Source organism: Coenobita brevimanus, chromosome 34 (assembly GCF_032717465.1).
Source record: "Coenobita brevimanus isolate Jiangsu-jjx chromosome 34, ASM3271746v2, whole genome shotgun sequence".
Taxonomy (NCBI): Eukaryota; Metazoa; Arthropoda; class Malacostraca; order Decapoda; family Coenobitidae; genus Coenobita; species Coenobita brevimanus.
Window position 1 is genome coordinate 9,965,114 of NC_136987.1, and position 14,156 is coordinate 9,979,269.

Genomic DNA, 14,156 nt, shown 5'->3' on the forward strand with positions numbered 1-14,156 from the left:
GTTTCCCCCTCCCAACCAAGCCCTAAACCCACCCAAATGAGGCCCCCCAAAAGTTTAAAGTCAGTCTAAATGGCCTAACAGCTATAAAAGAAGCTAACCTAAGCCTAACACCTGTAAATAACTCACTAAAACCGTTAAATAAAATCTGAAAATAAAAAAAAATAGGTTAAGAATATATCAAGCACCTCTCATTACTTACTTATTGTAAGTCATCTTCGGTCCTGGTCGTCATCCTTGCTATCCCCCCCAAGGCTTGGGGACATGTGGTGCTCCCTAACACTCACTCATCCTCCTCAAAGCCCTCAAACCCCATCTCCAGGGGAGGGTGAGAGGGAGGGGGGGGAATCCTAGTGAGATGGGGTGATGGTAGTGGGAGACTCATGCACTGGCTCTGGGGGCGGTGATGGGGTTCGATGCGATGACTTAGGCGATGGGATGTGATGTGATGAGTCTGGTGGCGGTGATCGGGTGCGTTGCGATGGCTCTGGGTGTGGCGATGGAGTGCGACACGATGACTGATGAAGAAACGAGGGAGACAGATGCGGTGGCTCACATCGTGGTGAGGGAGACAGAAGCAGTTGCCAGAGTGGTGTGGGAGATGGAGGTTGGGGTGAGGAAGGCAACAATGGGATGGCGGAGTGCCACAGTGGAGACACAGGTGACACGGGAGACGAGGATTGGCTGGAGGTGAGGTCCAGCACTAGGGTCTGAGCACATCCTTGGTGGGAGGATGCCCTGGGTGTGTCTTTGCTGGTCAGTGGCTGGGGAGATGCTCTGCTGGCTGCTGGCTGAGGGTTTGGGAGATGCTCTGCTGGTCGAGGGCTGGGGAGATCCTCTGTGGGTCGCTGGCATGGTGGGGACCTTTTTGAAGAAGACAGTGGTTGTAGTCTGCCTGGTCGCCCTCTTCTTTTTCTCCAGCATTGTCCTGTACACCTTCATCCCCTCCTTCAGCCGATCAGATGCGTCCCTGCCTTGTCTTGGGAGAGGGTCATGTGTGCGCATAAGCGCAGTGACCTCGTCCACATTGGTCACCATCTCCCTCAGAATTTTCATATTGAGAGTTTGCACTTCAGGGATGACCTCCTCCTCCTGTGCCTCCTGGTGCGCCCACTGAATCTCCATATTGAGGAGCTCCTTATTGCTGAGACTGTAGCTTTCCAGGACCTCCTCCACATCCTCCTTGTTGACCTCCCCAAATCCTGCTTCGCGTGGCAGTTGAACAATTTCCTGCTACGCACGTTGCACTGACGGAGCTTGCGTGCCCTCAGGGAAGCCGGTGAAGGAGTGAACGCACTCCAGCTACAGCTTCCGCCACACACCGTTCATGGTGGGCTGGCTAACTTCCCGCCATGCAGCAGTGATGTTCTTTATGGCGTGGCGTATACTGTATTGTAGCATTTCCAGAACGTTTGCACTGACATTTCATCATCGCTGTCACAGGCCCTCACCAACTGCTGAATAGTGCAGCGGAGATAATGCGCCTTAAACGTTGCAGTCACCCCTGGTCCATGGGTTGCAATAAGGATGTGGTGTTGGGGGGCAGGAACACCACTTCTATGTTGCATGCCCAGTCTCTCATCACAGGAGGGTGGCTAGGCACATTGTCTACCTCCACGAGAAATCTGTTTGCCAAGTTCTCACTGGAGGCATACCTTCTGCGGACATGAGAGAGGTCTACCTATATACCTAGGCTGCTTCCCCCAAAGAAGGGGAGGTAGCTGAGACAGGATGACACACTCCCAATTTACTCATCCCCACACACACACACACACACACACACACACACACACACACACACACACACACACACACACACACACACACACACACACACACTCATTCGTAGCTTAGCCCCAAGAGGAAAAGGGACAGATCCACACCGCACCACATTGCACGACAGTCAACTGCGCAGTGCAATCAGCGACATCCACAGCAGGGCCCGACAGCAGAGCTGGTTTGCCCATGCCACATCATAATGGACCCATCCCCTTACCTTCATCTGACCTGATTAGCTGATCAGACCAAATGCGAGAGAATGCCCCCTCAGGGCTGCGACATCATTTATTCATTCACAATTTCTCTCCAGTCATTCCTATCACGCGCAGCCACTCTTCCTTGCTTAACAGACATCCGTCTTGCATCCAACGCTCTCTTCACACTGTCCATGCTATTCGTTATCTTCCTCTTAGCCTTACATCTCTCACATCTGATTCAGTAATCTTTTTCACCAGTCGCTTATCATCGATTCTCTCCATATGTTATGAGTCCATATTTTTTTTACAAATCATAATAGATAGATAGATAAATAGACAGATAGACAGCTCTGTGCGAGCCTGGGAATGGGAAATGATCTTGCAAGTTAAACTGAGGAAAAGCTGACGACAGATTAGGAAGTAGCAATGTCAGGAGATGATGCAGTTAGTTTGTCAGCATAATAGCAGGAGAACAAAGCCTAGTGACATACACACATACTCACACACAGGTTTCTGGAACTTTGCAACCACAGTGTAACACATGTGACACGACCCCTGTTTCACCAGAATTTAGGAAAGAGAGCTCAGAAGGAGAGAGGCCATAGAATCGGCAGGTAGTGGGGAGAAAGGCTTAGCAACTTGGAAGAGAGAGAGAGAGCGAGACAGGGAGGTAGCTAGCGGGATTCTACTTATACTCACTCGTGTGTGAGAGACTTTGTTAATATTTCCAAGACAAATAAAAATAGTCCCATACTATTCTTTACCTCTCCTGTCATTGCATGACAAATGGGAACCAAGATTATCTACTTACAAACAACTCAAGTATAACAACCGCTCGTCCACAAGTCTAACATATATAACTTCTCTACAAGTAACTACTAAGTCCTTTTTGTGACACATATGCCCAAACCATCGCAACACCCTATGCTCAACTCGACCGGCCATCTCCCTCATAACTCCAGTTCTCCTTCATACTTCATCATTTCTCACTCGATTCATACGTGTCATTCCACACATACTCCCCAGGCACCTCACCTCCATTACATTCAAACTTTTCCTCCATGGTACACCCATATTCCATGTTTAAGCCTCACATAACGCAGTCGGTACCACAACACCCTCATACAGCCTTCTCTGTACATCCATTCTAAGCAAACTACATCTAAACACTTTTTTCATTCCTCCCAGAACCTTTCTTACTTTATTCATTCTAACTTCACTTCTGCCTCTATTCTTCCATCTGCAGCAACATGTGACCCTAAATACTTAAAACACTCTACCTGCCCAAGCAACTCACCATTCAAAACTATATTCATCCTCCTACTTTCTGCCAACCTTGTACACTTCATCACTTTACTCTTATTCTCATTTACTCTCAATTTCCTCCTTTCACACACCCTTCCAAACTCCTGTATCAACTGTCTCAGTCTCCTGTGAATCAGCCACCAGTTCGGTATCTTCCGCACACAGCAGCTGATTCGGAGTCCACTCTCAAGACTCAGACCTCCACCTAACATTCTTGCATTCACCTCCCATACGACACTATCCATGTAAATATTAAACAACCAAGGTGAATTACATTTCCCTGCTGCAGCCCCACTATCACAGGAAACCAATCACTAACAGTATTTCCCACTCTGACACATGCTCTACTATTTACATAAAAACTTTTCACTCCTTTTAGCACTCAACAGACTTATACTCCTAAGGTTAGTACATTCATACTTATCATCCTTGCCTTTATACAGCTTAACCACACAAGCATTTGTCCAGTCAGTTGGCACCCTACCTCTCACAAAACACACATTCAACAATCTTACTAACCAGTCAAGAATAGTCACTCCATCACCTTTCAGGCATTCCCCAACACACCCATCCATACCTGCAGCTTTCCCTGTTTTCGTCTCCTGTACTGCCTCCTGGACTTCCCCCATCATGATCAAAGAATCATTCAACTCTCTCAACACATTCACTCCTTGGCATCCTTCCATCTGCCACAATCTCAGCCTCCCTTTCCTCCTCCACATTTAAGAATCTTTCAAAATACTCCGCCCATCTCTTTGTTACTGCATCCATCTCAGGTACGGTAACATCCTTCCATCCTCTGCTTTTACTCGCTTTTCCTTCCCAGACTCATCCTTTCACACCCTTTTCACTTCCTTCCAAAACATTTTCTTATTCTGTTGAAAATTCTCAGTCAACCGCCTACCCCACCTCTCATCTGCTGCCACTTTAGCATGGTGCACAGCCCTTCTCGCCCTATTCCTACTTTCCTTGTACAGTACCTCTCATATGACACCTCATCCTTCCTCTGCAGCCACACTTCATATGCATGTCTCTTTTCAGCCACAGCCATACCTACTTCCTCGCACCACCATTCACTATTTCTTACACCACCACCCACTCGTCTCACACTACACACCTCCTCCGCATGCCTCAACACAGCACTCTTAAACAACTACCATTCCTCCTGCACACTGCCATTCTCCTGATCTTTCACTGTGTTCCACTTATCTTTCTATTTCTCTGACCTCACTTCCAGAGGCACAGTTTTACGTCCACGCTTCGCAGGAACATCGCCAGCCCCAGCACTAGCAGGCCGCTTATCACCCTGACTAGGGTCTCCACTAGCACCACCACATGCAGTGTCCTTACCAGACATGATCACGCTTATTTAGGCCAAAATTCACACAGAGTCGCACTCCACACATGATTAGTATCACTGCTTTACTCACGGCACTGCTCATACACAGTTACGATGCACTATGATAGTGGCTTGCGTAATGTTGGTGATGCAACAGGATGTGGGGTGGGCAAGCATTAGACAGTTCCTCACTCAGAGATGGCTGGTGCCAGAAGAACGATATGGGTGAGCGTGGGGTGAGCGATGGCTGTGGGGGCTGCGTGAGCGTTTCTGCGCATCCTGGGAGGTGGGCGGGCTCAGCTGGCCACAGGAATGCATGTGATCCAAAATTTTGGTCCATCACCTGTGGACGAGACCTCAGAGGGCCCATCGTTAAACCAGGGTATGGCCAGCATCAAACGGGGTATGGTAGTATTTCTACCCCCATTGCCAAGGCGGGGTATCGCATCTAAGGGTATCGTATATTAAGGTATACCTTTAGCACTGGATTACATAGTACCAGTAGCAGAGCAGTGTCTGTCCTAACTAGAAAGGAAGGATGGGAGAAATAGGAAGAGAGGATGACAGACACAGAACAAAAAGGAATGTTAAAGGTGGAGGAAGAAGCAGAGGGTGTGTGGCCACGTGCAGTTTGCCACGTGGGTGTGGGAAGTAACTCCATCTTGTGCGGTGTTTTTGATGAGTGGGTGTATACGAGATATGGTGGTACGTACAGTATTAGAGGTAGGATGCGGAATAATGCTGATTTCGTTTGTGCGGTGTGTCTAGGAGAGCATGTAGAAATTGATATGCATGAAAGGATTGATCTTGTTGCAGTCCCTTGAGTGTATTGAGGAGTTTTGTTATTATAAGGACATGTTAAGTGCTGGAGGTGGGGCTGGAGCTAGCTCTGTGGCTAGGGTACAGAGTGGTTGGAGGAAGCTCAGGGAGCTGCTGCCTTTCCTAACACTGAGAGAGATCTCCCTCCTTGGTATGGGATCCTTGTATGTGGCATATGTTAGGAGTGTAATGCTGTATGGTACTGAGACCAGGGCAGTAAAGAAAGAGGATATTTGTAAACTCAAAAGTTTACTAATGACAATGATTAGGTGGATGTGTAATGTCTTTAAATTGAAGACTTGGGAAGGGAGGAGCTGAGATTGTGATTGATGAGTTGGCAGGAAGGATGGGACCTGAATTTATTGATGTTGTGATGAGGAGGAGTAGATTGAGATGGTTTGGGCATGTTGAGAAGATGGAGGATGACAATTGGGTGCAGAAGGTGAGAGGTGTCGAGGGTAGGGTTGCAAGAGGCGGACCATAAAAGACCTTAGGATGAGGTCATAGAGTGTGACCTCATGGATATGAGACTGCATAGGGAGGCAGCCAGAGGTCAGGCAGCATAGAGAGCTACCATTAAGTGACCAAGGCCAAAGCATGCAAGCATGTTGGAACCTTTATTAATTATATGATTAGATATGAAGAAGTAAGCAGCACTACATCGTGAGTGGATGTTGATTACCTAGTGGAGGACCTGGTACCATGCATTATCCATTTGTTACCTTGCTGTCATGATGCACGATCATTCCTTCCCTCACTTTCTTTCATTCACTATTGTACACATACCCATCCCCTCCTCAGTACTCTCACTGCCACTTGCTTCTGCTTTTCAGCTCATGTCAGTTAACATTCTGGTACTGTATAACGAAACAGACTTCTTTACTTGCATATACAAATTCCCCATTACAGCATCATGCTTTCCCTTTACATTTCAGTTCAGAGTTTTGAGACATTCCCTGTTCTGGTCTTTGGTTATCATTTCAAGGTCAGTTCCAATTGAAGGCCTCACATTTGTTCCAGCAGAAATATATGTTGCATGGATTGTAATGCTCAGTCGAACCAACATCCTCTTCCACACTGGTTTGACTGTATGGAAGGTGAAACCAGGTTAATGTAGGTAAAGTATGTATTGACTGTATATGTATAGCGCTGAAAAAAAAATTAACTATTACCATATCAGAGTTTTTCGCTGCAGACCCATCGCATGATAACTAGTAGTCCGCACCCCAGAGTCATTGCTTACCAGTCACTTGCTTTGGTACCTGTTAGCCATTGGATTTAGCTGTATGTATCTGAAGGACAAAATATACCCTAACATCACCCCCAGTTAATACATCTCCTATGAACATGTGATTCATTTACTTAATTTACTGTGGTTTATATTACAAGGCTGTCTCGTGAAGAATTTTTGTGCACTAAGTAAAATAATGTTTTTTCTTTATTGTTTAGGGAAATTACTTTTATTTATCTGATCTTTATAAACATAATGATGTTAACCAAATTTGTCACTGAGGCATAAAATGTTTGCAGTTAGAATGACATCCTAAAAGACTTTCTTTCTTTATTGTTCATGGGAACAGTATTATTAATTTAATATTTAAAGATATATGTTAATCAGAATTTTTTCTCATCCAAGCACAATGTGTTTACAGTTAGAATGGCATCCCAGAAGACCGTGTTTGTGACAGGTGGTACCGGTTACATTGGGTCACATTGCATTGTTAACCTGCTGAACCAGGGGTATGAGGTCATCACCATTGACAACCTGACCAACAGCCGGTCTGGGGCCCTGAGGCGTGTACAAGAGATCACTGGCAAAACAGTCACTTTTTACCAGTGTGACCTCCTTGATGGAGAAACTGTACACAAGATTTTTGCAAAGGTAATGTGAGAGAAACCTCATGTAATCAGGGAACTTAAAATGTGGCAGCAGGATATCCCAATCTGCCTTCTAACATTTATTGGTTTCTGTCCAGAAAGTATTGTACAGTGTTTTTACAGTTTCATGATGCATATAAATAGTGAACTGTAATTGTACAGTAGATACAATTATCACTTAGCAGATGGCTGTTGCCCACATGGCATTTCAGTAAATAATCGGATGTCATTTTGGAGTCTGTTGATCTGAATATGCAGTGTTGTATACAAAGCAAAAATTAGTTACCGAAGTAACTTAATTATAGCATTGTGTCTTAGTTTAGTGCAAAGATGGCAGTAACCTATAGTCCTGTCATGTGACTACTGTACAGTCATGTTTTGTCCTGTGACTATTATACTTCTTTTCTCATTGTTAGTTGGTCAGAGTGAATAGATGGAGAGCAGAGGCATGGAGAAAGATGAGCCGAAATAGAGAGTTATATGTAGAGAGGAAGAGAGAGGTGAAACGATTGGTAAGAGAGAGTAAGAAGAGAGTGCATGAGGAATTTGGAAGGAATTTAAGTGTAAAGTGGAGGGAATGTTAAAAAAAGGCTCTGGAAGGAGGTAAAGAGAGTTAGACAGGGTGATAAAGAAGGCAGTAGGGAAGTGAAAGATAAAAATGGTTGAGTGATAGTGGAGAAGGGAGAAAAAGTGAGCAGATGGAGAGAACACTTTAAGGAATTGTTAAACATAGAGAATGAAAGTAATGTGAATATAAGTGGCTGGGGAATCGGTGGGAAAAGGAGGGAGATGAGAAGGGAGAAAGAGATCAGTAGGATGGAAGTAGTGGAAGCAATGAAGAAAGTCAAAATGAGGAGAGCATCAGGAATTGATGAAGTGTATGGTGATATGGTGAAGCAGGGGGAAGAGATATTGGTAGAATGGTTATGGAAGATGTGCAGATTGGCCTGAGAGGAAGGCAGAGCCCCAGAGGATTGGAAGTCAGGTATATGTCAGTATGGGATTTTTTTTTTTTTTAATGCAAGGAAGAAGGAACCAAAGGCCAGGAGCCTGCAAACCGTTCCTTGCGAGAAAAAACAAAAACAATGCAACAGAGAGTCATATTCAAGATCCGTTAATTTTGAGATGCCTGGACACACTGTTTGAAAGACTGGAGTTCATAGGAAGTAGGAAATACAGACAAAGGGAGACAGTTCCAGAGTTGGCCTGTTGCATAAATGAAGGACTGGGAGTAATGGTTAACTCTTGCATTACGAAATTGGACAGAAAAGGAATGAGAGTTTGTTGCTAGACGGGTGCTATGTTCCTGTCATGGCGGTTGAGGGGTGCACGCAGATAGTTCAGAGGACCAGTGACCATTGAAGTAATAATAGAAAAGAGATAGATTTTTTTTTTTCTTTTATGCTAGGAGGAAGGAACCGAAGGCCACAAGCCGACAAGCTGTTCCTTCCAAGAGAAAAACAAAATACAAGAGAGCCAGATTCAAGATCCAATCATTTCAAGATGCCTGGACACGCTGCGTTCGAAAGACTGGAGATCATAGCTAGCATGAAATACAGACAGAGGAAGACAGTTCCAGAGTTGGCCTGTTGCTTAAATGAAGGACTGGGAGTAACGGTTAACTCTTGCATTAGAGAGTTGGACAGAATCAGGATGAGAGTTTGCTGCTAGATGGGTGCTATGCGCCCGTCTTAGAGGTGGAGGGATGCAAGCAGACAGTTCAGAGGAGGAGTGACCATTGAAGTAGCGATAGAAAAGAGATAAAGATGCAACAGTGCGACAGAGGTTGAAGAGAACCAGTAAGAGAAGGTGAGTTGATGAGACGAAAAGCCTTTGACTCCACCCTATTGAGAAGAGCTGTATGTGGGGACCCTCCCCACACAAGAGTTGTACTCTGCACAGGGGCAGATAAAACCTGTGTATAAAGTCAACAACTGTGCAGGGGTAAAGAAGGTATGGAGTCGGCTTAGCACACCTAATCTCTGGCAAGCAGATTTTACAAGAGATGTAATGTGCTCTTTCTAAGATAAGTCCCGAGTGAATGAAACCCCAAGCATGTTCAAGGATGATGCAGGATTAAGCTGAATATTATTAAACATTAGTGGGTACTCCTGTGGAAGATTTTGTCGGGTTGATTGGTTTAAGAATTGAGTCATTGATGCATTAAAAACATCAAGACTTTTTTTTACCCCAGTCAGAGATATGAGCCAAGTCAGACATTAGGTGTGCCATAGCCTCATCCCTTGTTTGTTGAAGTAACTGCTGAGATGGATGTTGTTGCAGGAGCTGAATGGAAAGGTGAAGGGTGGAGTCATCAGCGTATGAGTGGATAGGGTTAGATGTACAGGTTAGAAGGTCATTGATGAATAAAAGGAAGAGAGTTGGTGATAGGACAGAAACCTGAGGAACATCACTGTTGATAGCTCCAGGTGAAGAATGGTAGCTGTCTATGACAGCAGCTATAGAATGACCAGAAAAGAAGCTAGAGATGAAGGCACAGATATTAGGGTAGAAACCGTAAGACAGCAGTTTGGAAATTAAAGATTTATGCCAGACTCTATCGAAAGCCTTTGGAATGTCAAGTGCAGTGGCAAAGCTTTAGGCAAAGCCCCTAAAAGAGGATGACTAGGAGTCTGAAAGGTAGGTGAGAAGATGACCAGTGGAGCATCCTTGACGGAACCCATACTGATCAGAGAGAAGGCTGTGATAGGAAAGATGCTTTAAAATTATTTTAAGACTAGACTTTTGGGACACAGGATCTTAAAGCAGTTGGGCAATAGTTAGAGGGTTGGGAATGGTCATCCGTCTTTGGGACAGGCTGAATTAGAGCAAACTTCCAGCAAGAAGGAGAGGTACAAGTTGATAGACAAAGCAAAAGAATTCACTTAAGCTGGGTGTAAGCACAGAAGCACAGTTCTTGAGAGCAACAAGAGGGACCCCATAAGGCCCATATGCCTTGTTAGTACTGAGGCCAGTGATGGCAGAAAATACATCAGTTGAAGAAATTTTGATGTCTGCCATGAGGAAGTCAGAGGGGGGAAGTGATGGAGGAAGAGCTCTGGAATCATCTAAGGTGGAATTGGAGGAGAAAGTCTGGGTGAAGAGATCTGCTTTTTCAGTAGAAGAAATAGATACAGAGACCTTCATAGTAGAAAAGAGGAAGGAAGGATGATGAGGTAAAGTTGTTAGAAAGGTTTTCAGCAAGGTGCCAGAAGGAGCGGGAAGAATTCGAGTTGGAGAGTTGAAAGCATTTAGTACAGATGAAATTATTTTTAGCAGAGTGAAGAACAGACTTAGCATTATTCTGGGCAGAAGCTTAAGAAAAGATGAGACACGGGTGGGTTGGCTTCGGTACCTCTTGTAGGTCATTGTGAATAACTTGAGTAGCAGTCTTGATGTAACTTGAGAGGCATTCAGAGAGGACCATGCTGCGCATGCGTGACCAGCCACATTCCCATTGGAAAACTCAGTTGGCTGGCAGAAGCCGTTGAGCGAGTTTGGGAACTGTGTGATCATTGCATTCACAGTGACTGAGTGAGTAGATCAGCGAATCTGCATGAAGTTTTGCAGCAAACTTAAACATTCCTCCATGGAAACTATTCAAATGATTAAGAAGGCTTTCACAGATGATTCAGTGAGTGAAGCCTAAATAAAATTGTGGTACAAATGCTTTAACCCCTAGAGTATGCAATTCTCCAGCCTCAACTGCCCCCCAGTACAGTAATCACTCCAATATCCGACGTAATAGAGCCATAGGTAGGTCCGGATATTGGTTTTGTCCGGATATTGGGCCCCAGCTTATGGACTTGTACTTATGGACCCTAACTCAGAGAAACACCCATACAACTCCCTCTGGATATGCATAGCACCTATTTAAGACCCAAATCACACCAATAAGGCACATAAATGACTGAAATAAATGCAAAAGAAACATAAAATGAGGGTTTAGAAGTATGTTCATACAGTAATAAACATTCTGGTACTTATGGACCCTAACTTAGCCTAACTCAGAAAAACACATTCCTACTGCACATGCATAGCTACTAACACCCTATTCACACCAATAAAGGACATTAAAGAGTGAAATGAGGTAAGTATACAGTAGTATGGAAAAAAGTACAGTATGAAACATTCTGGCTACTTACAGCAAGTCCCTGGCCACCTCGATGAATAACCACCTCCTCTCGGACTCTGACAGTAAGAACGATTTCCTGAAGCACTTGCAGTACACTGTTCCTGAAGTCTTGCACTGAACTTAGTCAGTAACACACAGAAGTCCGTTCTCTTCACAGTGTGCACTTTTGTCTAAATAATGCTCCATTGTAACTTACTAAGTGTTGCACATTAACTTTTCCCATTCTTATAATTTTCCAAAGCCAAAACAAACAAGTCTATTTACATTAAGTTTTGTTTCTATTGAGTCTTTTCTCTCACAGCTTTAAATCCTTAACACAACACACTGTTTTTTTCACTGCACAACACTCAAAATTCCCGTGTGGTCTAGTGGAGAAGTTCTTGCTGTTTATTCACTGTCAGAGTCCGAGAGTATCACTGGCAGGCCACCTAGGGGTGCATCGCTGGGTTGTGGTGATGGCGTACCCACTGCAGACGACTCTGAAGACAGCCGCAAACTCACGTCGAGCGGTGACTCCACCGTGGCTGATGTGCTAGGCTGTGGCTCGGAGCACGAGGGCTTGTCTTGGGGAGGCAACGGAGTGGAGCCAGGGCTGGGCATAGCGGGGGTCACGGGCTTGAAATAACTGTCAGTGGTTGATTGATGCAATGACCGACGATTCTGACGATTGATGATGCGCTGCCTGAAAGCACGCACTTCCTTCACGAGTCCCAAGGGCCCCATCTCCCTGTCGCAGTCCGGGTGTTCCGGGTAGTCTAGGACGAACTCTAGATGTTCCCGGAGTGCGCTCAGCTTGGGGATGGCTGGAGTAGTGTCCTGCTGAGAGGACTCTGCATCATCGTCGCCTTCAGCGCCGGAATCTTCAAGTTCGGTACTGACACCTGCAACCGAAGACGCGATCTCGATATCAGACAACGTCTGATACCCAGGATCGCCCTCGTCGTCATCCAACAACTCACGAACATCGTCCACATCTACATCGTCGCCGTGCGTACGTAGCCGTGCATGGAAGTCATCCGTGTCAAAGCCTAGAAAATCGTACTCCACATCCGTTCCGAGAAGCAGACGAGACCAACCATTTTCCAGAGTCTTCCATGCACTAGCCCAGTTGTACAGCGCAGACTTGATGTTGTAGCGGCGAAGGTTTTCCAAAATCCGCTTGCCTCGTGTGTCCCGTCCCTCCCTGCGCTCGTCCTCGTCCTCGAGAACAACCATCACCTCGTCCAGGAACTTCCGACGGTATAGGTGCTTTGTTGCCACGATCACTCCTTGGTCCATTGGTTGGATGAGAGCAGTCATATTAGGTGGCGGAAACATGCACCTAATACGGCCATTTTCAGCAACCAAGTCCTTGTCTTACGGGTGGGCAGGTGCATTGTCGAGAAGAAGGAGGGCCTTAACCTGGTCGCGCGGGATTCCCAGTGTCTTCGTCTGGTAATGGATGACCTCCTTGACGAAGTGACGGTGAAACCAGTCTTTGAAGATCACAGCTGTGAACCATGCCTTCAAAGAATGGTACCAGACGACAGGAAGGACATCCATCACCCCACGAAGGCACCGAGGCTGCTTTGCATGGCCAACAACAATGGGCTTAAGCCGGTGCATGCCGTTAGCACTGGCACAACACAAAGCAGATATCCGTTCCTTGGAAAGCTTGTGGCCAGGTACACGCTTCTCCGTCTCCTCGGCTAGAGTGTTCGTTGGCAGCGAGCGATAGAATAGGCCAGTTTCGTCAGCGTTGTAGACTTGACCGAGAGTTAGGCCCTCCCTGTCGATCAAGCCCTTCACCTTGTGCCGAAACTCGTCAACTCCATCCTCGTTAGCGTCCAATGCTTCGCCATGTGCATTACTTTTTTTTTTTTTTTTTTTTTTTTTTTTTTTTTTTTTTTTTTTAATGCGAGGAAGAAGGAACCAAAGGCCATGAGCCCGCAGTAACAGTTCCCTCCAAGAGAAAAACAAAATACAATAGAGAGCCAAATTCAAGATCCGATCATTTTGAGATGCCTGGACACACTGCGTTTGAAAGACTGGAGATCATAGGCAGGAGGAAATACAGACAGAGGGAGACAGTTCCAGAGCTGACCTGTTGCATGAATGAAAGACTGGGAGTAACGGTTAACTCTTGCATTAGAGAGTTGGACAGAAAAGGGATGAGAGTTTGCTGCCAGACGGGTGCTACGCGCCCGTCGTAGAGGTGGAGGAATGCAAGCAGACAGTTCAGAGGAGCAGTGACCATTAAAGTAGCGATAGAAAAGAGATAAAGATGCAACAGTGCGGCGAAGAGACAGAGGTTGAAGGGAGTCAGTAAGAGGAGGAGAGTTAATGAGACGAAAAGCCTTTGACTCCACCCTATTGAGAAGAGCTGTATGTGGGGAGCCTCCCCACACATGAGAGTTGTACTCCACACAGGGGCGGATAAAACCCCTGTATAGAGTCAACAATTGTGCAGGGGTAAAGAAAGAGCGGAGTCGGCTTAGCACACCCAATCTCTTGGAAGCAGATTTTACAAGAGATGTAATATGATCTTTCCAAGATAAGTCCCGAGTAAATGAAACCCCAAGCATGTACAAGGATGATGCAGGATTAATCTGAATATTATTAAACATTAGTGGGTATACCTATGGAAGATTTTGTCGGGTTGATAGGTGTAAGAACTGAGTCTTAGAAGCATTAAAGACAACCATATTATTTTTACCCCAGTCAGAGA

General features: G+C 45.5%; 1 protein-coding gene across 2 annotated transcripts in view; it reads left to right on the plus strand.

The window, feature by feature from the left end:
* Window positions 1–14,156, plus strand: part of LOC145396068 (UDP-glucose 4-epimerase-like) — a 258,329-nt gene that overhangs the window by 82,134 nt on the left and 162,039 nt on the right. For both annotated transcript variants that reach the window (XM_080269533.1, XM_080269534.1), the window contains exon 2: window positions 7,089–7,318. In XM_080269533.1, the coding sequence (XP_080125659.1) occupies window positions 7,094–7,318 (225 nt within the window). In that variant the 5' untranslated portion in view covers window positions 7,089–7,093. The remainder of the gene's footprint in view (window positions 1–7,088; window positions 7,319–14,156) is intronic.